Here is an 18,608-nt window from a genome sequence, read left to right as displayed (position 1 = left end):
TTGATTGATTAATATACAGGAATAATTAATAATATATAATTCCAAGATATGTACCCAAGTGCCATGGGGTTGAAGGTAGGGTGAATATCAGATGCCCAAGGGTCGCAGATCCAAGTGCATAGATGAGATGGAAGGGAGAGGGAGATGGGGAAAAGAGAGCTTAATCAGGGAAGGCCTCTTGGAGGAGATGTGACTTTAATAAGGCTTCGAGGGTGGACAGAGTAGTGGTCAGGAGTATTTGGAGAGGAAGGGAGTTCCAGGCTAGAGGGAGGGTCTAGGAAAGGAGTCGGTGGTGAGATAGTGCTTAGTACAGTGCCTGGCACAGAGTAAGCACTTACCAGATGCCATAATTATTATGGAGCAGAACGGGGCACAGTGAGTCGGCTGGCGCTAGAGGAGCAAAGTGTCCGGGCTGGGCAGTAGGAGGAGATTAGAGAGGTAAATGTATGATAAATAATGAGTAAACTGTAATGATAGTTAAACACTAGGAAGGCATTTTCAAGCCACTAAACGCCCACTTCACTGCCACCAATTCATCCCTACCTAAAATGGCAGTATCACTGAGCCCTCCTGCCATTTTCTCTCCTCTTCTTCCATCGCGTGATGCCCCACTCCCAAAGCTTACGTCAAACTCTTTTGCACCTGGGATTTGAGTCAGCGCAGAAACATCACTAAATACCATCCCCAATGGTTCAATCATTAACGTTCCCTCCCCGTAGACTCTGAGCGCATAAACTTGTTGAGCGTTCAGCACCCTCAAAACAAATCATGCTTGGGGTGGTTCCCGGCTCACTCCTCTGCCCTTCAAAGCCTCGGCGCATGGCTTTCTCTCACTCCTTGGTTCAAGGTTGGCTCTTTTTCTCCTCTCCTAACCTTTACTGATAACAAAACAGAAAATCAAGCAGCCCCTGGGGCATCGCCTTCCTCCACAAACCCCCATCCTGGTTTCACTTCTCTTGCTGCTCTTTCGATCCTGTTGACTGTAAGCTCCTTGAGGGCTCTGTTGTATTGTAATCTCTCAAATGCCAACTACAGTGCTCTGCCCACAGTATGAACCTAATAAATAGCATTGATTGATTGACTGATTTTTATCACCCCAACTTTTCCAGTGAAGGGAACTGATGCCTTCCCCTTCCTCCTCTCCTCCCTCGGTGTTAAGTCCATTCCCATGTAGGGCTGTCCACGGCCCTCTAATGCTACTGTCCCATTCCTAGCTCCGCTCAATCCCCGGGTCTCCATGCAGGGCTACAGCAATTCCCAAATTGTGCTTCATCCCATCTCCTCCTCCACCTCTCCCTGCTGGCAGCTCTCCAGCAACCTTGTTGGGAGTTTTTTGGTTTTTGTTTTTTTTTTAAATGGTACTTGGTACGTGCTTACTATGTGCCAGGCCCTGTGCTGAGGGCTGGGGGAGATACGGGCTAATCAGACACAGTCCATGTGACACATGGGGTTCACAGTCAGTGTGGCCTAGTGGAAAGAGCAAGCAACTGGAAGTCAGGGGACCTGGGTTCTAATCCCGACCCTGCCACTCGTCTGCTGTATGATCTTCCCAGACTGAGCCCCTTCCTTCCTCTCCCCCTCGTCCCCCTCTCCATCCCCCCTTCTTACCTCCTTCCCTTCCCCACAGCACCTGTATATATGTATATATGTTTGTACAAATTTATTACTCTATTTATTTATTTATTTATTTTACTTGTACATATCTATTCTATTTATTTTATTTTGTTAGTATGTTTGGTTTTGTTCTCTGTCTTCCCCTTTTAGACTGTGAGCCCACTGTTGGGTAGGGACTGTCTCTATATGTTGCCAATTTGTACTTCCCAAGTGCTTAGTACAGTGCTCTGCACATAGTAAGCACTCAATAAATACGATTGATGATGATGATGATGATCTTGGGCAAGTCACTTCATTTCTCTGTGCCTCAGTTACCTCATCTGTAAAATCGGGACTAAATCCTACTCCCTCCTATGAGCCCCATGTGGGACAGGGACTATGTCCAACCTGATTATCCTGTATCTTCCCCAGGACTTAGAACAGTGCTTGACAAATAGTAAGCACTTAAATACCACAATTATTATTATTAGTTTACAGACGAGGTAACTGAGGCACAGAGAGGTTAAGTGACTTGCCCAAGGTCACACAGAAGACAAGATTAGAATCTAGGTCCTTCTAACTCCCAGTCCCAGGCTACGTTCACTAGGCCCCGCTGCTTTCCTTTCACCCCCAAGTCCCCTCAACACCCCCGTGATGGAGGGAAGGGGGCAGGTGTCTTACAGTTGGGAAAACTGAGGCTTGGGAGAGTCAGAAACTCCCCAGAAGTTACCTAATTCTTTTAGCGGAACATCTGGGTCTCAAACCCAAGCCCCCACTTGACCACAATTCTGTTCTCCTTAGTTCTTCAAAGAGCTCGCTCTCCCTTTGACACTCAGAAGGAGAGAGTTAGGCCACTCTGCATCCCCCTTTCCCAAGGAATTCTCCAAGCCAACCAGGACAAAGCCTAGACAGAGGCTGGCCTTGGTGGCAGGAGGCGGGAGTTGGTGGGGACGATAAAAAGCCAGTGTGCTTTTTCTCTCTCTCATCCCTCCTGCCCCACCGTGATGGCCAAGAGGAAAGAAAGATTTAATCATCTCCTCCAGCAGGTATTTTGGTCCATGTGGGGTGGTGTGTGGGAAAACAGAAGGTTGAACCCCATGGGCGCATATCCAAAACCTAGATCTGGACACTCCATGGACAATCCAAAATTTGAAGTCAAATGGGCCAGGACTTTTTGAGATCTGAGCAGGGTCACTCTGCATGGATGTAAGGGTGTGGAATGACTCTATGCTCTGCACATAGTAAGTGCTCAATAAATATGATTGATGATGATGACTCCTTCCCCCTAGGCTGTAAACGCCGCTTCTAGGCGGTAAGCTTCTTGTTGGCAGGGAATACGTCTACCAACTCTGTTATACTGTAGTCTCCCAAGCGCTTAGTACAGTGCTCTGCTAACAGTAAGTGCTCTATAATTACCACTGATGAACTGACTACCTTAGTATAAGACAGATGACTTCCCAGCCTTGCATCCCTATGACTATGGGTGGGTGAACGGAGCCAAAGGGCGAGAATGGGATGTGGTAAATATCACCCGGGAATCCTTCCATGGGGTTTCACAACTGTGTGTGGCTGGGGAAGAGGAGGAAAAAAGGGAACAGAAGAAATATACCTTCCCCGCCCCACAGTCCCGCACCAGTCATTTCTGCTCTCCACATGAGCTGCGGTCAGGCCAAGGACGGCCTGAGGGGAGATCGTTACTGAGGCTCCACCTCAGTGCTCCTCGGTCAGTCGATCGTATTTCCTGAGTGCTTACTGTGTGCAGAGCACTGTACTAAGCGCTTGGGAAGTACAAGTTGGCAACATATAGAGACGGTCCCTACCCAACAGTGGAGATGTGGTAAATATCACCCGGGAATCCTTCCATGGGGTTTCACAACTGTGTGTGGCTGGGGAAGAGGAGGAAAAAAGGAACGGAAGAAATATACCTTCCCCGCCCCACAGTCCCGCACTCAGTCATTTCTGCTCTCCACGTGAGCTGCGGTCAGGCCAAGGACGGCCTGAGGGGAGATCGCTACTGAGGCTCCACCTCAGTGCTCCTCGGTCAGTCGATCGTATTTCCTGAGTGCTTACTGTGTGCAGAGCACTGTACTAAGCGCTTGGGAAGTACAAGTTGGCAACATATAGAGACGGTCCCTACCCAACAGTGGAGATGTGGTAAATATCACCCGGGAATCCTTCCATGGGGTTTCACAACTGTGTGTGGCTGGGGAAGAGGAGGAAAAAGGGAACAGAAGAAATACACCTTCCCCGCCCCACAGTCCCGCACTCAGTCATTTCTGCTCTCCATGTGAGCTGTGGTCAGGTCAAGGACGGCCTGAGGGGAGATCGCTACTGAGGCTGCACCTCAGTGCTCCTCGGTCAGTCGATCGTATTTCCTGAGTGCTAACTACGTGCTAAGAGCTTGGGAGAGTACAGTATAACAACATAACAGACACGTTCCCTTTGCCCGCCCTCATTCTGCTGCTCTGGATTCCAAATGGAGCAAGGACGAGGCTCAGCCAAGGTGGCCGGGAGAAGAAAGCAAGAGAGGAGACACCTCCTTCCTCTCTTCCCAAGCCCTAAGGGAAGAACTGAGCTCAATGGGCACTGCATTCCTAATATCCAGCTAAAAAGAAATCCATCCCAAGTGAGAACTCAGCTTTCCAGGTGATGGGGTTTAATCTTTTAATCCCAAACAGCCCCCATCTGTGACTCCTTGGTTTCTGAAAAGGGTCAGGTCAGAGTAAGAGGTAACTTAGTCCCCTGTTCCCAGCAATCGAGGGAAATAAGATAGGTGACCTAGCCTTCGTTTGAGCCCAACATCTGGCCACTTCTCTGCACAGGTCTGGCACTGGGATTAATTCTACGGAATGGCTGGTATGTTTACTATGTGGTGAACGGCCCGCCGCAGGTAAATGTGAGACCGACGACCTCATGTCTCCAAGGGCTTGAGTCTTTAGCTACCAGCCAAGAAATATAGTCTGCCTCCGAGGTGGCTATTTCTCAAGATGTGGGAGGTGGTATTTATTTTTCCCAACACTCCAGACACCAGGAACCAACAGAACCTTTGTGATAGTGAGGCCTGGCACTTGTCTCATCCAAAGGAATTACGTCTAACGCGAAACCCAAACGGAATTTCGTTTGACGGGGAGTCAAACAACGGCAAGCCATAAACTCGTCGTAGATTTCAGTGAGTCCGTTCCAGGAGCAGCCCCCTTCAGGGGGCAGGGATATTTTGGGAGAGGTTCCCTAAATTTTTCAGCAGTTTTCAGGTGTGTCCCTAAATTTCCTTAACAATAATTTTGGTATTTGTTAAATGCTTACTTTGTGCCAAGAATTGTACTAAGCCCTCGGGTAGGTTGAAGATAGTCAGGTCAGGCAGGGTTCCTGTCCCACACTGGGCTCACAGTCTGAGAAGAGGGAGAACAGGCACTGAATTCTCATTTTACCGATGAGGAAACTGCCACACAGAAAGGTTAAGTGACCTGCCCAGGGTGACGCAGCAGGCAAGTGGCAATCAGGATTCAAACCCAGGTCCTCTGATTCCCAGGCCTGTGCTCTTTCCACTAAGCCTCCTGGATCCTTCCAATCTTCAAATACTGCACTTTGAATTTTAATCCTCCAGATTCACACACAACTAACTTCTTCTAAGAATGCTTGGCAAGATGGAAACAAAATGGCATTCCCAGCCATAAGAGATTTAAGTTTCGTGATTGTCCCGAACAGAGAAATTACTGAAAATGTAAGCCACTGCTACCGCTGTGCTTTTTGGAAAGAGGGGGCTGTGCTGAAAACCAAACAGGAAACCGTGGGGTGTACTGTAGCCAGCTGTCTCCCCAAATTGCAGCCCTCTCCTTCTGCTTTCATAGAATCAAAGCCCAGGAGTGTGACGGGACAGACAAACTCCTCTGGCTGTAAAAGACAGATAATGACGTGTCCCCGCCCCAGCCCTTTGAACTGCTGGATAGAAAAATGTGCAACGTGGGCAAGGTACTATCTCTTTCCAATTTCTGTATCTGCAAAGAAATTCAAGAGATAAGATTATTCCCCATCACAGCCCCAGGTCTATCCTGGTCAAAGGCGCCTGTTTACTCCTAGGATATCGGATTGTCGCACTGGGACTAGAGCTATGACCTTACATATATTTAAATATTTTAAATGAATCAAATTAATGCCACTGCTCTACATGCACTTGGCATTGCCGCATTGGGAAGCGAAAAAAGGCCATTCCTACATAGGCTTCCCAGCCCGAGACTGATAAATTCCTTGAGGGCGGGGATCCGCCCGGGACTCCGTTCCCGAGAGGCCCGCCCGCCCGCCATCACACCGCGAGACGCCCGGGACTCCGTTCCCGAGAGGCCCGCCCGCCCGCCATCACACCGCGAGGCCTTCCTGCTCCCGGAAGGATCCTCTCCTCAGAGCGCCGCCATAGACGCCCGGGACTCCGTTCCCGAGAGGCCCGCCCGCCCGCCATCACACCGCGAGACGCCCGGGACTCCGTTCCCGGGAGGCCCACCCGCCATCACACCGCGAGGCCTTGCTGCTCCCGGAAGGATCCTCTCCTCTGAGCGCGCCATAAACGCCCGGGACTCCGTTCCCGAGAGGCCCGCACGCCCGCCATCACACCGCGAGGCCTTGCTGCTCCCGGAAGGATCCTCTCCTCAGAGCGCCGCCATAGACGCCCGGGACTCCGTTCCCGAGAGGCCCGCCGGCCCGCCATCACACCGCGAGACGCCCGGGACTCCGTTCCCGGGAGGCCCACCCGCCATCACACCGCGAGGCCTTGCTGCTCCCGGAAGGATCCTCTCCTCTGAGCGCCGCCATAAACGCCCGGGACTCCGTTCCCGAGAGGCCCGCACGCCCGCCATCACACCGCGAGGCCTTGCTGCTCCCGGAAGGATCCTCTCCTCAGAGCGCCGCCATAGACGCCCGGGACTCCGTTCCCGAGAGGCCCGCCCGCCCCGCCATCACACCGCGAGACGCCCGGGACTCCGTTCCCGGGAGGCCCACCCGCCATCACACCGCGAGGCCTTGCTGCTCCCGGAGGATCCTCTCCTCTGAGCGCCGCCATAAAACGCCCGGGACTCCGTTCCCGAGAGGCCCGCACGCCCGCCATCACACCGCGAGGCCTTGCTGCTCCCGGAAGGATCCTCTCCTCAGAGCGCCGCCATAGACGCCCGGGACTCCGCTCCCGAGAGGCCCGCCCGCCCGCCATCACACCGCGAGACGCCCGGGACTTCCGTTCCCGGGGAGGCCCACCCGCCATCACACCGCGAGGCCTTGCTGCTCCCGGAAGGATCCTCTCCTCTGAGCGCCGCCATAAACGCCCGGGACTCCGTTCCCGAGAGGCCCGCACGCCCGCCATCACACCGCGAGGCCTTGCTGCTCCCGGAAGGATCCTCTCCTCAGAGCGCCGCCATAGACGCCCGGGACTCCGTTCCCGAGAGGCCCCGCCCCGCCCGCCCCGCCATCACCCCCGCGAGGACTTGCCGCTCCCGGAAGGCTCCTCTCCTCAGAGCGCCGCCATTGACGCCCGTGACTCCGTTCCCGAGAGGCCTGGCCGCCCACCCTCCCGCCATCTCAGCGCCCCCACGGACGCCCCGCCTGCTTCCACCCCCCCCACTTAGGAGGCCTTCCGTAAAGTGCCCCTCATCCCCCCCCCTTCCCGGTCCGGTCCTGACTGACTCTACCCCCGCCCGCCCCCAGGTAAAAAGCCCTTGTTAGCACCTTGTTAGCACCATGTTACATGTTACATTAACGACAACCTCATTCACACCTCCTCAGCCCTCCCATGCTAGTTGACTGTTCGCTCCCCTCCCCAGGTATCCCTGCTCCCTGACCCCCCTTAACTGGCCCACCCTACTCCAGCTCTTAATAGTTTGTATCTGCTCTCTGTGGCATCATTGTTTGCCAATTCTATTATTGCCATAGCATATTGATTGCTCAACTACACCCTGTGATGCCATCGCCTACTTTTATCATTGCTACTGTTTTATTGCTTCTGCATCTCAATTGTTAACCCCCCACTGTACTGTCACTCGCCCTGCTGACCTCACCATGAACTTTCAGTTCCCTTGCTCCCAACTGCCATTCCCATTCCTCACCTTCCCCTTCCCCTCTCCCACCCAGCTGTTTCCCTCCCTCTCACCCACCAAGACCGCTCCCCCCTCAACCCCTACCAAGGATTCCTCTGTACCAGCGCAGGTCCTCTGCTTCTCCCTCCCGACCCCCCCTCCTCCCCTTCTCCCCGCCCCCACCCCATCCCAGTTCTCCTTTCCCATCGCCACCCCCCCTTCCCACTCTCCCCGCCCAGGCCCCCGCCAACTCATCCCAATCCAAACCCTCCCCACCCCTCGCACCCTTCCCCCTCCCTCCCCACCCTCGACAGCTGATGCCAAGTGTGGCCTCTGGAACCCCCGCTCCGTTTTAAGTAAGATTCCTTTCATCCTGGACCTTTTCCTTTCCAGTTCTCTACTCCTCCTCGCCCTAACTGAAACATGGCTGTCGTCGGACGACACGGTCTCTTCTGCTGCTCTCTGCAGTGCAGGCCTCTTCTTCTCCCACTCCCCCAGACTCACTGGAAAAGGAGGAGGTGTCGGTTTCCTTCTCGCCCCCCAATGTCGCTTTCGCACTATCCCTCCTCCCCCTTCCCTTTCCCTCCCCTCCTTTGAAGCCCACATTATTCGCCTCTACCACCCCCTCCAGATTCTTGTAGCCGTCATCTACCGCCCTCCGGGCCCCCCTTCCAACTTCTTTAACGACTTTGACCCCTTCCTCACATTCCTTCTCTCCTTCTCCATGCCCACTCTGATCCTTGGAGACTTCAATATCCACATGGATATCCCTAACGACTCCTCTGCCGCCCGCCTTCTATCTCTCCTTGACGCTGCCAACCTCTTCCTCCACCCCACCTCACCCACTCACCAACTTGGTCATACCCTCGACCTCATCATCTCCTACCGCTGCACTGTGTCCACCCTCACCAACTCTGTGATCCCTCTCTCTGATCATAATCTTCTCACCTGCCTCCTCACTCACACTCCTTTCCCCTGTAAATCCGTATTACTCCCTCACAGAGATCTCCGCTCTCTGGACCCCACCCATCTTTCGGAACGCCTCACACCCCACCTCGCCGCCCTCTCCTCTCTACCCAGTCTTGATGATCAGATTACTGCTCTCAACTCTACCCTTTCTACTCAGCTAGACTCGCTCGCTCCCCCTTTCCCTTCGCCGCTCTCGCACCACTAACCCACAGCCCTGGATCACTGCCACTGTCCGCCTCCTTCGCTCTTATGCTCGAGCTGCCGAACGCTGCTGGCGAAAGTCTAAACACCATGCCAACCTCGTTCACTTCAAGTTTATCCTTTCCTGCCTTAACTCAGCCCTCTCTTCTGCCAGACAAAACTATTTCTCCTCCCTTATTGACACCCATGCCCATCACCCCCGCCAGCTCTTCCGTACATTCAACTCCCTTCTCAGGCCCCCGGTTCCTCCCCCTCCTCCTTCCCTCACCCCCAACGATCTGGCCTCCTACTTCATTAACAAAATTAAATCCATCAGGTCCGACCTCCCCAAAGTCTCTTCCCCCCTTTCTCCAACCCCCCCGGCTCTCAACATTCTCTGCTACTCTCCCATCCTTCCCAGTGGTATCCTCAGAGGAACTCTCCTCCCTCCTCTCAAGTGCTACTCCGGCCACCTGTGCTTCTGACCCCATTCCCTCTCATCTTATGAAATCTCTCGCTCCATCCCTTCTCCCCTCCTTAACTTCCATCTTCAACCGCTCACTCTCCACTGGTTCCTTCCCCTCTGCCTTCAAACATGCCCATGTCTCTCCCATCCTAAAAAAACCCTCTCTTGACCCCACCTCACCTTCTAGTTATCGTCCCATATCCCTCCTACCATTCCTTTCCAAACTCCTTGAACGAGTTGTCTACACGCGCTGCCTAGAATTCCTCAACAACAACTCTCTCCTCGACCCCCTCCAGTCTGGCTTCCGTCCCCTTCATTCCACGGAAACTGCGCTCTCAAAGGTCACCAATGACCTCCTGCTTGCCAAATCCAACGGCTCATACTCTGTCCTAATCCTCCTCGACCTCTCAGCTGCCTTTGACACTGTGGACCACCCCCTTCTCCTCAACACGTTATCTGACCTTGGCTTCACAGACTCCGTCCTCTCCTGGTTCTCCTCTTATCTCTCCGGTCGTTCTTTCTCAGTCTCTTTTGCAGGCTCCTCCTCCCCCTCCCATCCTCTTACTGTGGGAGTTCCCCAAGGTTCAGTGCTTGGTCCCCTTCTGTTCTCAATCTACACTCACTCCCTTGGTGACCTCATTCGCTCCCACGGCTTCAACTATCACCTCTACGCTGATGACACCCAGATCTACATCTCTGCCCTGCTCTCTCCCCCCTCCCTCCAGGCTCGCATCTCCTCCTGCCTTCAGGACATCTCCATCTGGATGTCCGCCCGCCACCTAAAGCTCAACATGTCGAAGACTGAGCTCCTTGTCTTCCCTCCCAAACCTTGTCCTCTCCCTGACTTTCCCATCTCTGTTGACGGCACTACCATCCTTCCCGTCTCACAAGCCCGCAACCTTGGTGTCATCCTCGACTCCGCTCTCTCATTCACCCCTCACATCCAAGCCGTCACCAAAACCTGCCGGTCTCAGCTCCGCAACATTGCCAAGATCCGCCCTTTCCTCTCCATCCAAACCGCTACCCTGCTAATTCAAGCTCTCATCCTATCCCGTTTGGACTACTGCACTAGCCTTCTCTCTGATCTCCCATCCTCGTGTCTCTCTCCACTTCAATCCATACTTCATGCTGCTGCCCGGATTATCTTTGTCCAGAAACGCCCTGGACATATCACTCCCCTCCTCAAAAACCTCCAATGGCTACCGATCAATCTGCGCATCAGGCAGAAACTCCTCACCCTGGGCTTCAAGGCTCTCCATCACCTGGCCCCCTCCTACCTCACCTCCCTTCTCTCCTTCTACTGCCCAGCCCGCACCCTCCGCTCCTCCACCACTAATCTCCTCACTGTACCTCGCTCTCGCCTGTCCCGCCATCGACCCCCGGCCCACGTCATCCCCCGGGCCTGGAATGCCCTCCCTCTGCCCATCCGCCAAGCTAGCTCTCTTCCTCCCTTCAAGGCCCTGCTGAGAGCTCACCTCCTCCAGGAGGCCTTCCCAGATTGAGCCCCTTCTTTCCTCTCCCCCTCGTCCCCCTCTCCATCCCCCCGCCTTACCGCCTTCCCCTCCCCACAGCACCTGTATATATGTATATATGGTTGTACATATTTATTACTCTGTTTATTTATTTATTTATTTATTTTACTTGTACATTTCTATCCTACTTATTTTATTTTGTTGGTATGTTTGGTTCTGTTCTCTGTCTCCCCCTTTTAGACTGTGAGCCCACTATCGGGTAGGGACTGTCTCTATGTGATGCCAATTTGTACTTCCCAAGCGCTTAGTACAGTGCTCTGCACATAGTAAGCGCTCAATAAATACGATTGATTGATTGATTGATTGATTGATTGATTGATCCTATCCATTAACTCTATTGGACTCTCCCAAGTCCTTAGTTCAATGTTCTGCACAGTAGGCACTCAATAAATACTATCGATTCAATTGATGATATTTAAGCACTTACAGTGTGCAGAGCACCGTACTAAGCAGTTGGGAGAGGGCAATAGTAATAATAATAATAATGATGGCATTTATTAAGCACTTACTATGTGCAAAGCACTGTTCTAAGTGCTGGGGAGGTTACAAGGTGATCAGGTTGTCCCACGGGGGGCTCACAGTCTTAATCCCCATTTTACAGATGAGGGAACTGAGGCCCAGAGAAGTGAAGTGACTGGCCCAAAGTCACACAGCTGACAATTGGTGGAGCCGGGATTTGAACCCATGACCTCTGACTCCAAAGCCCGGGCTCTTTTCCACTGAGCCATGCTGCTTCTCAAAATACAGTTGGCAGACACGATCCTTGCTTTCAGTCTAACGAGGTCTCCCAACTGATCGACTGGTTTCGATTCGGGTCGGAGCAGGTCCGCCTGGGGTTCTCTGCCCGCTGGATACGGGGGGAAAACAGGATGGTTTTGTGAGTTCACCCCTTCCGTCCCCAGGTGCGGCCAATGGAGAAAGCATCACGGGGCCCAACAGAGGGTCTGCAAATTGACTGCAGAGCTTGAACCACAAATCACAAGGCCCATTTCTCCCTTCATTATGATCGATCAATCGACTGTACTGATGGAGCGCTTCCTTTGTGCAGAATGCTACTCTAAGCACTTGGGAGAGAGTACAATATCAGCAATCGTATTTATCGAGCGCTTACTATGTATAACAATACTATGTATAACAATATAACAGAGTTGGTAGGCAAGTCCCCAGCCTAGAAGGAGCTTACAGTCGAGCATAGGAGGTAAAGGATTCTTCTCTTCCTACGGGTATAGGCCTGGCCAGAGGAAAGAATTAGTCAGTACTTAGTACAGTGCCTGGCACACAGTAAGCACTTAAATACCATTTTGAAACTAAAGGACTCGGGACTTAGAAGCTGAAGGGTCAGGTCCAGGTGATGGCCGACAAAAGGAATCCACCCTCCCTCCCCGCAAAACGCACACATATTTTGTTGGCGTTTTAGCGACCCTGGATACGGGGGCTGCGTGAGGACACGGATTCAATCGATTCAATAGATGATATTTATTAAGCACTTACAGTGTGCAGAGCACCGTACTAAGCACTTGGGAGAGGGCAATAATAATAATAATAATAATGATGGCATTTATTAAGCACTTACTATGTGCAAAGCACTGTTCTAAGCGCTGGGGAGGTTACAGGGTAATCAGATTGTCAAGGCCAATAAGGTGCCTTGGAAATTTCGGGACAAGTGTCTTCTCCAGATCCTGCCTTTATCCATGATCATCCTTCCTTTTGTTGAGGTCTATAAAGACAGCCACAATTGCCCCAGTCCAGGGGGCTTCTCTTCCCTCTAGAAGGAGTAATGTCCCTTCCCGCCTCCTCTCCATAAACGTGGACCAGTTGAAGCAGCCCAATTACTGCCTGCTTTCCCTGCCAGCAGAAGGGAGAATTGAGCTCATCTGTTTCCAACCTCCTCCTTGTCCCCACAGCTAACGATCTCTCCCCAGTTCATCTTTCACTCCACGTTTCAGCTCAGCATAGTTTCCCTCTGCGATTCCACTATAGAAATTACAGTAAATATTCCATAATGAGGTAACTGCCCGGGGTGGATTTTTCTTTTTCCATTCCCCACATCTGAGCTGTAACAGACCTCACACGCTGATCTCTCCTCATTTTTGAAAATGAAAACAAAAAGGGAGAAAACGGCTGATCAGCAGAAGGCTGCAGGTCTTCAATCTTCTCCTTGTGGAAAAACTCCCTTACGTAGGTAGCTGGAGAGCCAGACACCAACAGTGGAAATCATCCATGTTGCAGTCTGTTCTTTCGGTATTTACTCTTGTAAAAAGATAGACATCTCGGAATAATCTTCACATAATCTGAGCCTCAGCCTGTGTTTCTTTAAAGGAGGAAAAAACGCATTTATACTTATCTATTTACGCCATTTTTAAACAAAGCAGGCTCCCTCCCTCATGGTATCCTCCTCTTGGAGAATCAGCTGCATCCATCTGCTCCGAGTTAACTGTTTTTGTTTGGGTTTTTTCAGTCAAAATGTTTAGAAGCCGCCTTGCTCCTAGGCGGCTGGCTATTAGGCAAGAGATTTGCCCCTTTGGCTGGATGTGTGCCCAGCTGGGGGGCAGAGGGGAAGGTCAGAGGAGAGATGAGGGGCACAGTGGGGTTCTCCTGCCCTCTGCACCCAGTGAACCCCCTCCTAGACATCCAAGGGCACTTCCACCCCAAAGTCCTCTCTGTAATAATGATAATAATAATAATAATAATGGCATTTGTTAAGCGCTTACTATGTGCAAAGCACCGTTCTAAGCACTGGGGGGATACAAGGTGATTGCCCCTTCCTTCCTCTCCCCCTTGCCCCCCTCTCCATCCCTCCCATCTTACCTCCTTCCCTTCCCCACAGCACCTGTATATATGTATATATGTTTGTACATATTTATTACTCTATTTTACTTGTACATATCTATTCTATTTATTTGATTTTGTTAGTATGTTTGGTTTTGTTCTCTGTCTCCCCCGTTTAGACTGTGAGCCCACTGTTGGGTAGGGACTGTCTCTATATGTTGCCAATTTGTACTTCCCAAGCGCTTAGTACAGTGCTCTGCACATAGCAAGCGCTCAATAAATACGATTGATGATGATGTTGGGTAGGGACTGTCTCTAGATGTTGCCAACTTGTACTTCCCAAGCGCTTAGTCCAGTGCTCTGCACACAGTAAGCGCTCAATAAATACGATTGATTGATTGATTATGTTGTCTCACGTGGGGCTCACAGTCTTAATCCCCATTTTACAGATGGGGTAACTGCGGCTCAGAGAAGTGAAGTGACTTGCCCAAGGTAACACCACAGACATGTGGTGGCGCTGGGATTCGAAGCCATGACCTCTGACTCCAAAGCCCGGGCTCTTTCCACTGAGCCACGCTGCTGCAGGGCGGTTATCATATCAATCAATGGTATTTATTGAGTGCTTACTGAGTGGAGAGCACTGTACTAGGAGCCCCTGGGAGAGTACAATATAACGGAGTTGGTAGACATAATAATAATAATAATGGCATTTATTAAGCGCTTATTATGTGCAAAGCACTGTTCTAAGCGCTGGGGAGGTTACAAGGTGATCAGGCTGTCCCCCGGGGGGCTCACAGTCTTCATCCCCATTTTACAGATGAGGCAACTGAGGCCCAGAGAAGTGAAGTGACTTGGCCAAAGTCACACAGCCGGCGATTGGCGGAGCAGGGATTTGAACCCATGTCCCCTGACTCCAAAGCCCGGGCTCTTTCCACTGAGCCACGCTGCTTCTCTGATCTCTGAATGAGCTGGAGAAAGCCGGCAAGCCATCGGGAGCCTCCGTGCCTTTGCGTTGCGTCTGATTTGCGTGGAAAGTAAGCAAGCACTTAACTTTGTGCCAAGCACCATTCTAAGGCCTGTGGGAAATACTAGCTAAGCGGGTTGTCCCACGTGGGCCTCCTGGTCATAATTCCCATTATACAAATGAGGAAACTGAGGCTCAGAGAAGTTAAATTCATTCATTCATTCATTCGCATTTATTGAGTGCTTACTGTGTGCAGGGCACTGTACTAAGCACTTGGGAAGTCCAAGTTGGCCACATCTAGAGACGGTCCCTACCCAACAGTGGGCTCACAGTCTAGAAGGGGGAGATAGAGAACGAAACAAAACATATTAACAAAATAAAATAAATAGAATAAACATGTACAAATAAAATCAATCAATCGTATTTACTGAGCGCTTACTGTGTGCAGAGCACTGTACTAAGCACTTGGGAAGTCCAAGTTGGCAACATCTAGAGACGGTCCCTACCCAACAGTGGGCTAACAGTCTAGAAGGGGGAGACAGAGAACAAAACAAAACATATTAACAAAATAAAATAAATAGAATAAACATGTACAAATAAAATCAATCAATCGTATTTACTGAGCGCTTACTGTGTGCACAGCACTGTACTATGCACTTGGGAAGTACAAGTTGGCAACATCTAGAGACGGTCCCTACCAAACAGTGGGCTCACAGTCTAGAAGGGGGAGACAGAGAACAAAACAAAACATATTAACAAAATAAAATAAATAGAATAAACATGTACAAATAAAATCAATCAATCGCATTTATTGAGCGCTTACTGTGTGCAGAGCACTGTACTAAGCACTTGGGAAGTACAAGTTGGCAACATATAGAGACGGTCCCTACCAAACAGTGGGCTCACAGTCTAGAAGGGGGAGATAGAGAACAAAACATATTAACAAAATAAAATAAATAAAATAAACATGTACAAATAAAAGCAATCAATCGTATCTATTGAGCGCTTACTGTATGCAGAGCACTGTACTAAGCACTTGGGAAGTCCAAGTTGGCAACATATAGAGACGGTCCCTACCCAACAGTGGGCTCACAGTCTAGAAGGGGGAGACAGAGAACAAAACCAAACATATTAACAAAATAAAATAAATAGAATAAACATGTACAAATAAAATCAATCAATCGCATTTATTGAGCGCTTACTGTGTGCAGAGCACTGTACTAAGCACTTGGGAAGTCCAAGTTGGCAACATCTAGAGACGGTCCCTACCCAACAGTGGGCTCACAGTCTAGAAGGGGGAGATAGAGAACGAAACAAAACATATTAACAAAATAAAATAAATAGAATAAACTGTACAAATAAAATCAATCAATCTTATTTATTGAGCGCTTACTGTGTGCAGAGCACTGTACTAAGCGCTTGGGAAGTACAAGTTGGCAACATCTAGAGACGGTCCCTACCCAATAGTGGGCTCACAGTCTGGAAGGGGGAGATAGAGAACAAAACAAAACATATTAACAAAATAAAATAAATAGAATAAACCTGTACAAATAAAAGCAATCAATCAATCGTATTTATTGAGCGCTTACTGGGTGCAGAGCACTGTACTAAGCGCTTGGGAAGTACAAATTGGCAAATAAATAAGTTGTGAGCCCCCCGTGGGACACCCTGATTAGCTTGTACCCCCCCCCCCCCCAGTGCTTAGAACATAGTAAGTGCTTAATAAATGACTCGTCCAAGGTCACACAGCAGACAAACTGGCAAAGCTGGGATTAGAACCCAGGTCCTTCTGATTTCTGGGCCCATTCCCTAACCACTAGGCCTCTCTGCTTCTCGTCACGCTAAATCCGCACATACCTTCTGTGTTTTGACTCCAAACTCACTCTTCAGATGGGGCATTCTTCTCCCAGTGCCTACTTTGGGCAAAATGCTAGGTGAGGTAAGACAGACATTGGGAATAAGAGGCCCCGTCACACCCGCACCATTCATAAAATTGTTATTTCAATGTGGGGGGTCACAAAAGGCAGTGCTCTATTTACACAGCTCTTTATTCACTGGGTTTTTACAAGCCAGCTTGGCTCCAGTTTTTAAAGAGGACAAAGTCCCACAGTTAGGAGGGCACATCAATCGATCAATTAATCACTCGGATTCATTAAGCACTTACTCCATGCACAGCACTCTACTATGCACTTGGGAGAGTACAATATAACAGAGCTAGCAGACACACTCCCTACTTACAGTGTCTGTCTAGAGGGATGAGGAAACTGAGGCACAGGGAAGTGATTTGTCCATGGTCACGGCAGGCAAGTGGCATAGCCAGCTTTAGAACCCAGATCCTCTGGCTCCCAGAAAACAGAGATAATAATAATAATAATGGCATTTATTAAGCACTTACTATGTGCAAAGCACTGTTCTAAGCGCTGGAAAGGTTACAAGGTGATCAGGTTGTCCCACGTGGGGCTCCCAGACTTCATCCCCATTTTACAGATGAGGAAACTGAGGCCCAGAGAAGTTCAGTAGCTTGCCCAAAGTCACCCAGCTGACAACTGGCGGAGCCGGGATTTGAACCCATGACCTCCGACTCCAAAACCCGGGCTCTTTCCACTGGGCCACGCTGCTTCCCCAGCGTGGCCCCAGGTGAGGCCATTCACAGTGAAACAGATACAGATGAGCCACTAGATTGTAAACTCCCTGGGGGAGGAGAACATTTCCACCAACTCCGTTGTACCGTACTCTCCCAAGCGCTAAGCACAGTGCTCTGCACACAGAAGGCACTCAGTAAATACCACTGATTGATGGACTGACTGAAGGACCCTGAATGTCTTGGTGGGGAGGGGTTGGTGTTGCCTCTCTGAGTTCGACTCACCCCGTTATCTTCATCGAGAAACAGAGGAAATCATCGAAAATGATCGAAACGAAAAACGTTGAAAATGAATGCATTCATTCATTCAATCGTATTTATTGAGCGCTTACTGTGTGCAGAGCACTGGAATTCTTGATTTGCAATGTGCTTAGAGCTTCTCCCCATCTAGGCTGTAAGCGCATTGTGGGCAGGGAACGTGTCTCCCAACTCTGTTGTACTGTACTCCCCCAGGCGTTCAGTACAGTGCTCCCCACACAGTAATATGATCGATCGAGTGATTGATTCCCGTCATCATCCACTTCACTTGATTTGATCCTACTCAATCAATCAATCAATCATATTTATTGAGCGCTTACTATGTGCAGAGCACTGTACTAAGCACTTGGGAAGCACAAATTGGCAACATACAGAGACAGTCCCTACCCAACAGTGGGCTCACAGTCTAAAAGGGGGAGACAGAGAACAAAACCAAACATACTAACAAAATAAAATAAATAGAATAGATATGTACAAGTAAAATAAATAAATAGAGTAATAAATATGTACAAACATATATCCATATGTACAGGTGCTGTGGAGAAGGGAAGGAGGTAAGATGGGGGGGATGGAGAGGGGGACGAGGGGGAGAGGAAGGAAGGGGCTCAGTCTGGGAAGGCCTCCTGGAGGAGGTGAGCTCTCAGCAGGGCCTTGAAGGGAGGAAGAGAGCTAGCTTGGCGGAGGGGCAGAGGGATTGGGGGCATTCCAGGCCCGGGGGATGACGTGGGCCGGGGGTCGATGGCGGGACAGGCGAGAACGAGGTACGGTGAGGAGCTACTCCCAAGCTCCTCTACATTCCATTCTGACCCCTTGAATCCTGATCTCTGGAAGGTGAGAGTCGGCACCCGGGAGATGTGAACTAGTGTGGCATTTAATAAATGCCATTATTATTATTATTATTATTATTAGTGTGGGACAGAGAGAAGCAACGGGGGGAGGGCGGGGGAGAAGGCAGGACTGGGATGGAAGGTGTCTCTCCCAGGAGCCCATTCCCACGGTGCCATGTGGAGATGGAGCCCGAGGGCACCGGTTCAGGATGGAATTGGGGAAGGGGCCGGCGGAGACAGACGGAGGATTCCTCCCCATTGGACCTAGGTGGGTGGGTTGCTTACACGGTCCCCTGCGTCAAAATGAGACTCAAGCACAGTGAAAAGAGAGGAGCGATCGGCAGCCCACAGATAAC

General features: G+C 50.6%; 1 protein-coding gene across 3 annotated transcripts in view; it reads right to left on the bottom strand.

Moving 5' to 3' along the window:
• LOC119934250 (c-Maf inducing protein) overlaps positions 1-18,608 on the bottom strand; it is a 318,415-nt gene that overhangs the window by 166,032 nt on the left and 133,775 nt on the right. The window contains exon 1 of one of the 3 annotated variants that reach the window (XM_038753684.1): positions 16,384-16,430. The exons of the other annotated variants lie outside the window; for them this stretch is intronic. Coding sequence (XP_038609612.1) covers positions 16,384-16,425 — 42 coding nt within the window. The 5' untranslated portion in view covers positions 16,426-16,430. Of the gene's footprint in view, positions 1-16,383; positions 16,431-18,608 lie in introns of those variants that run through there. 3 annotated transcript variants of the gene reach the window in all.

The sequence above is a fragment of the Tachyglossus aculeatus genome, chromosome 11 (genome assembly GCF_015852505.1).
Source record: "Tachyglossus aculeatus isolate mTacAcu1 chromosome 11, mTacAcu1.pri, whole genome shotgun sequence".
NCBI lineage: Eukaryota > Metazoa > Chordata > Mammalia > Monotremata > Tachyglossidae > Tachyglossus > Tachyglossus aculeatus.
The sequence above is the reverse complement of the archived record's forward strand: the minus strand, read 5'-3'. Positions and strand labels throughout refer to the sequence as shown.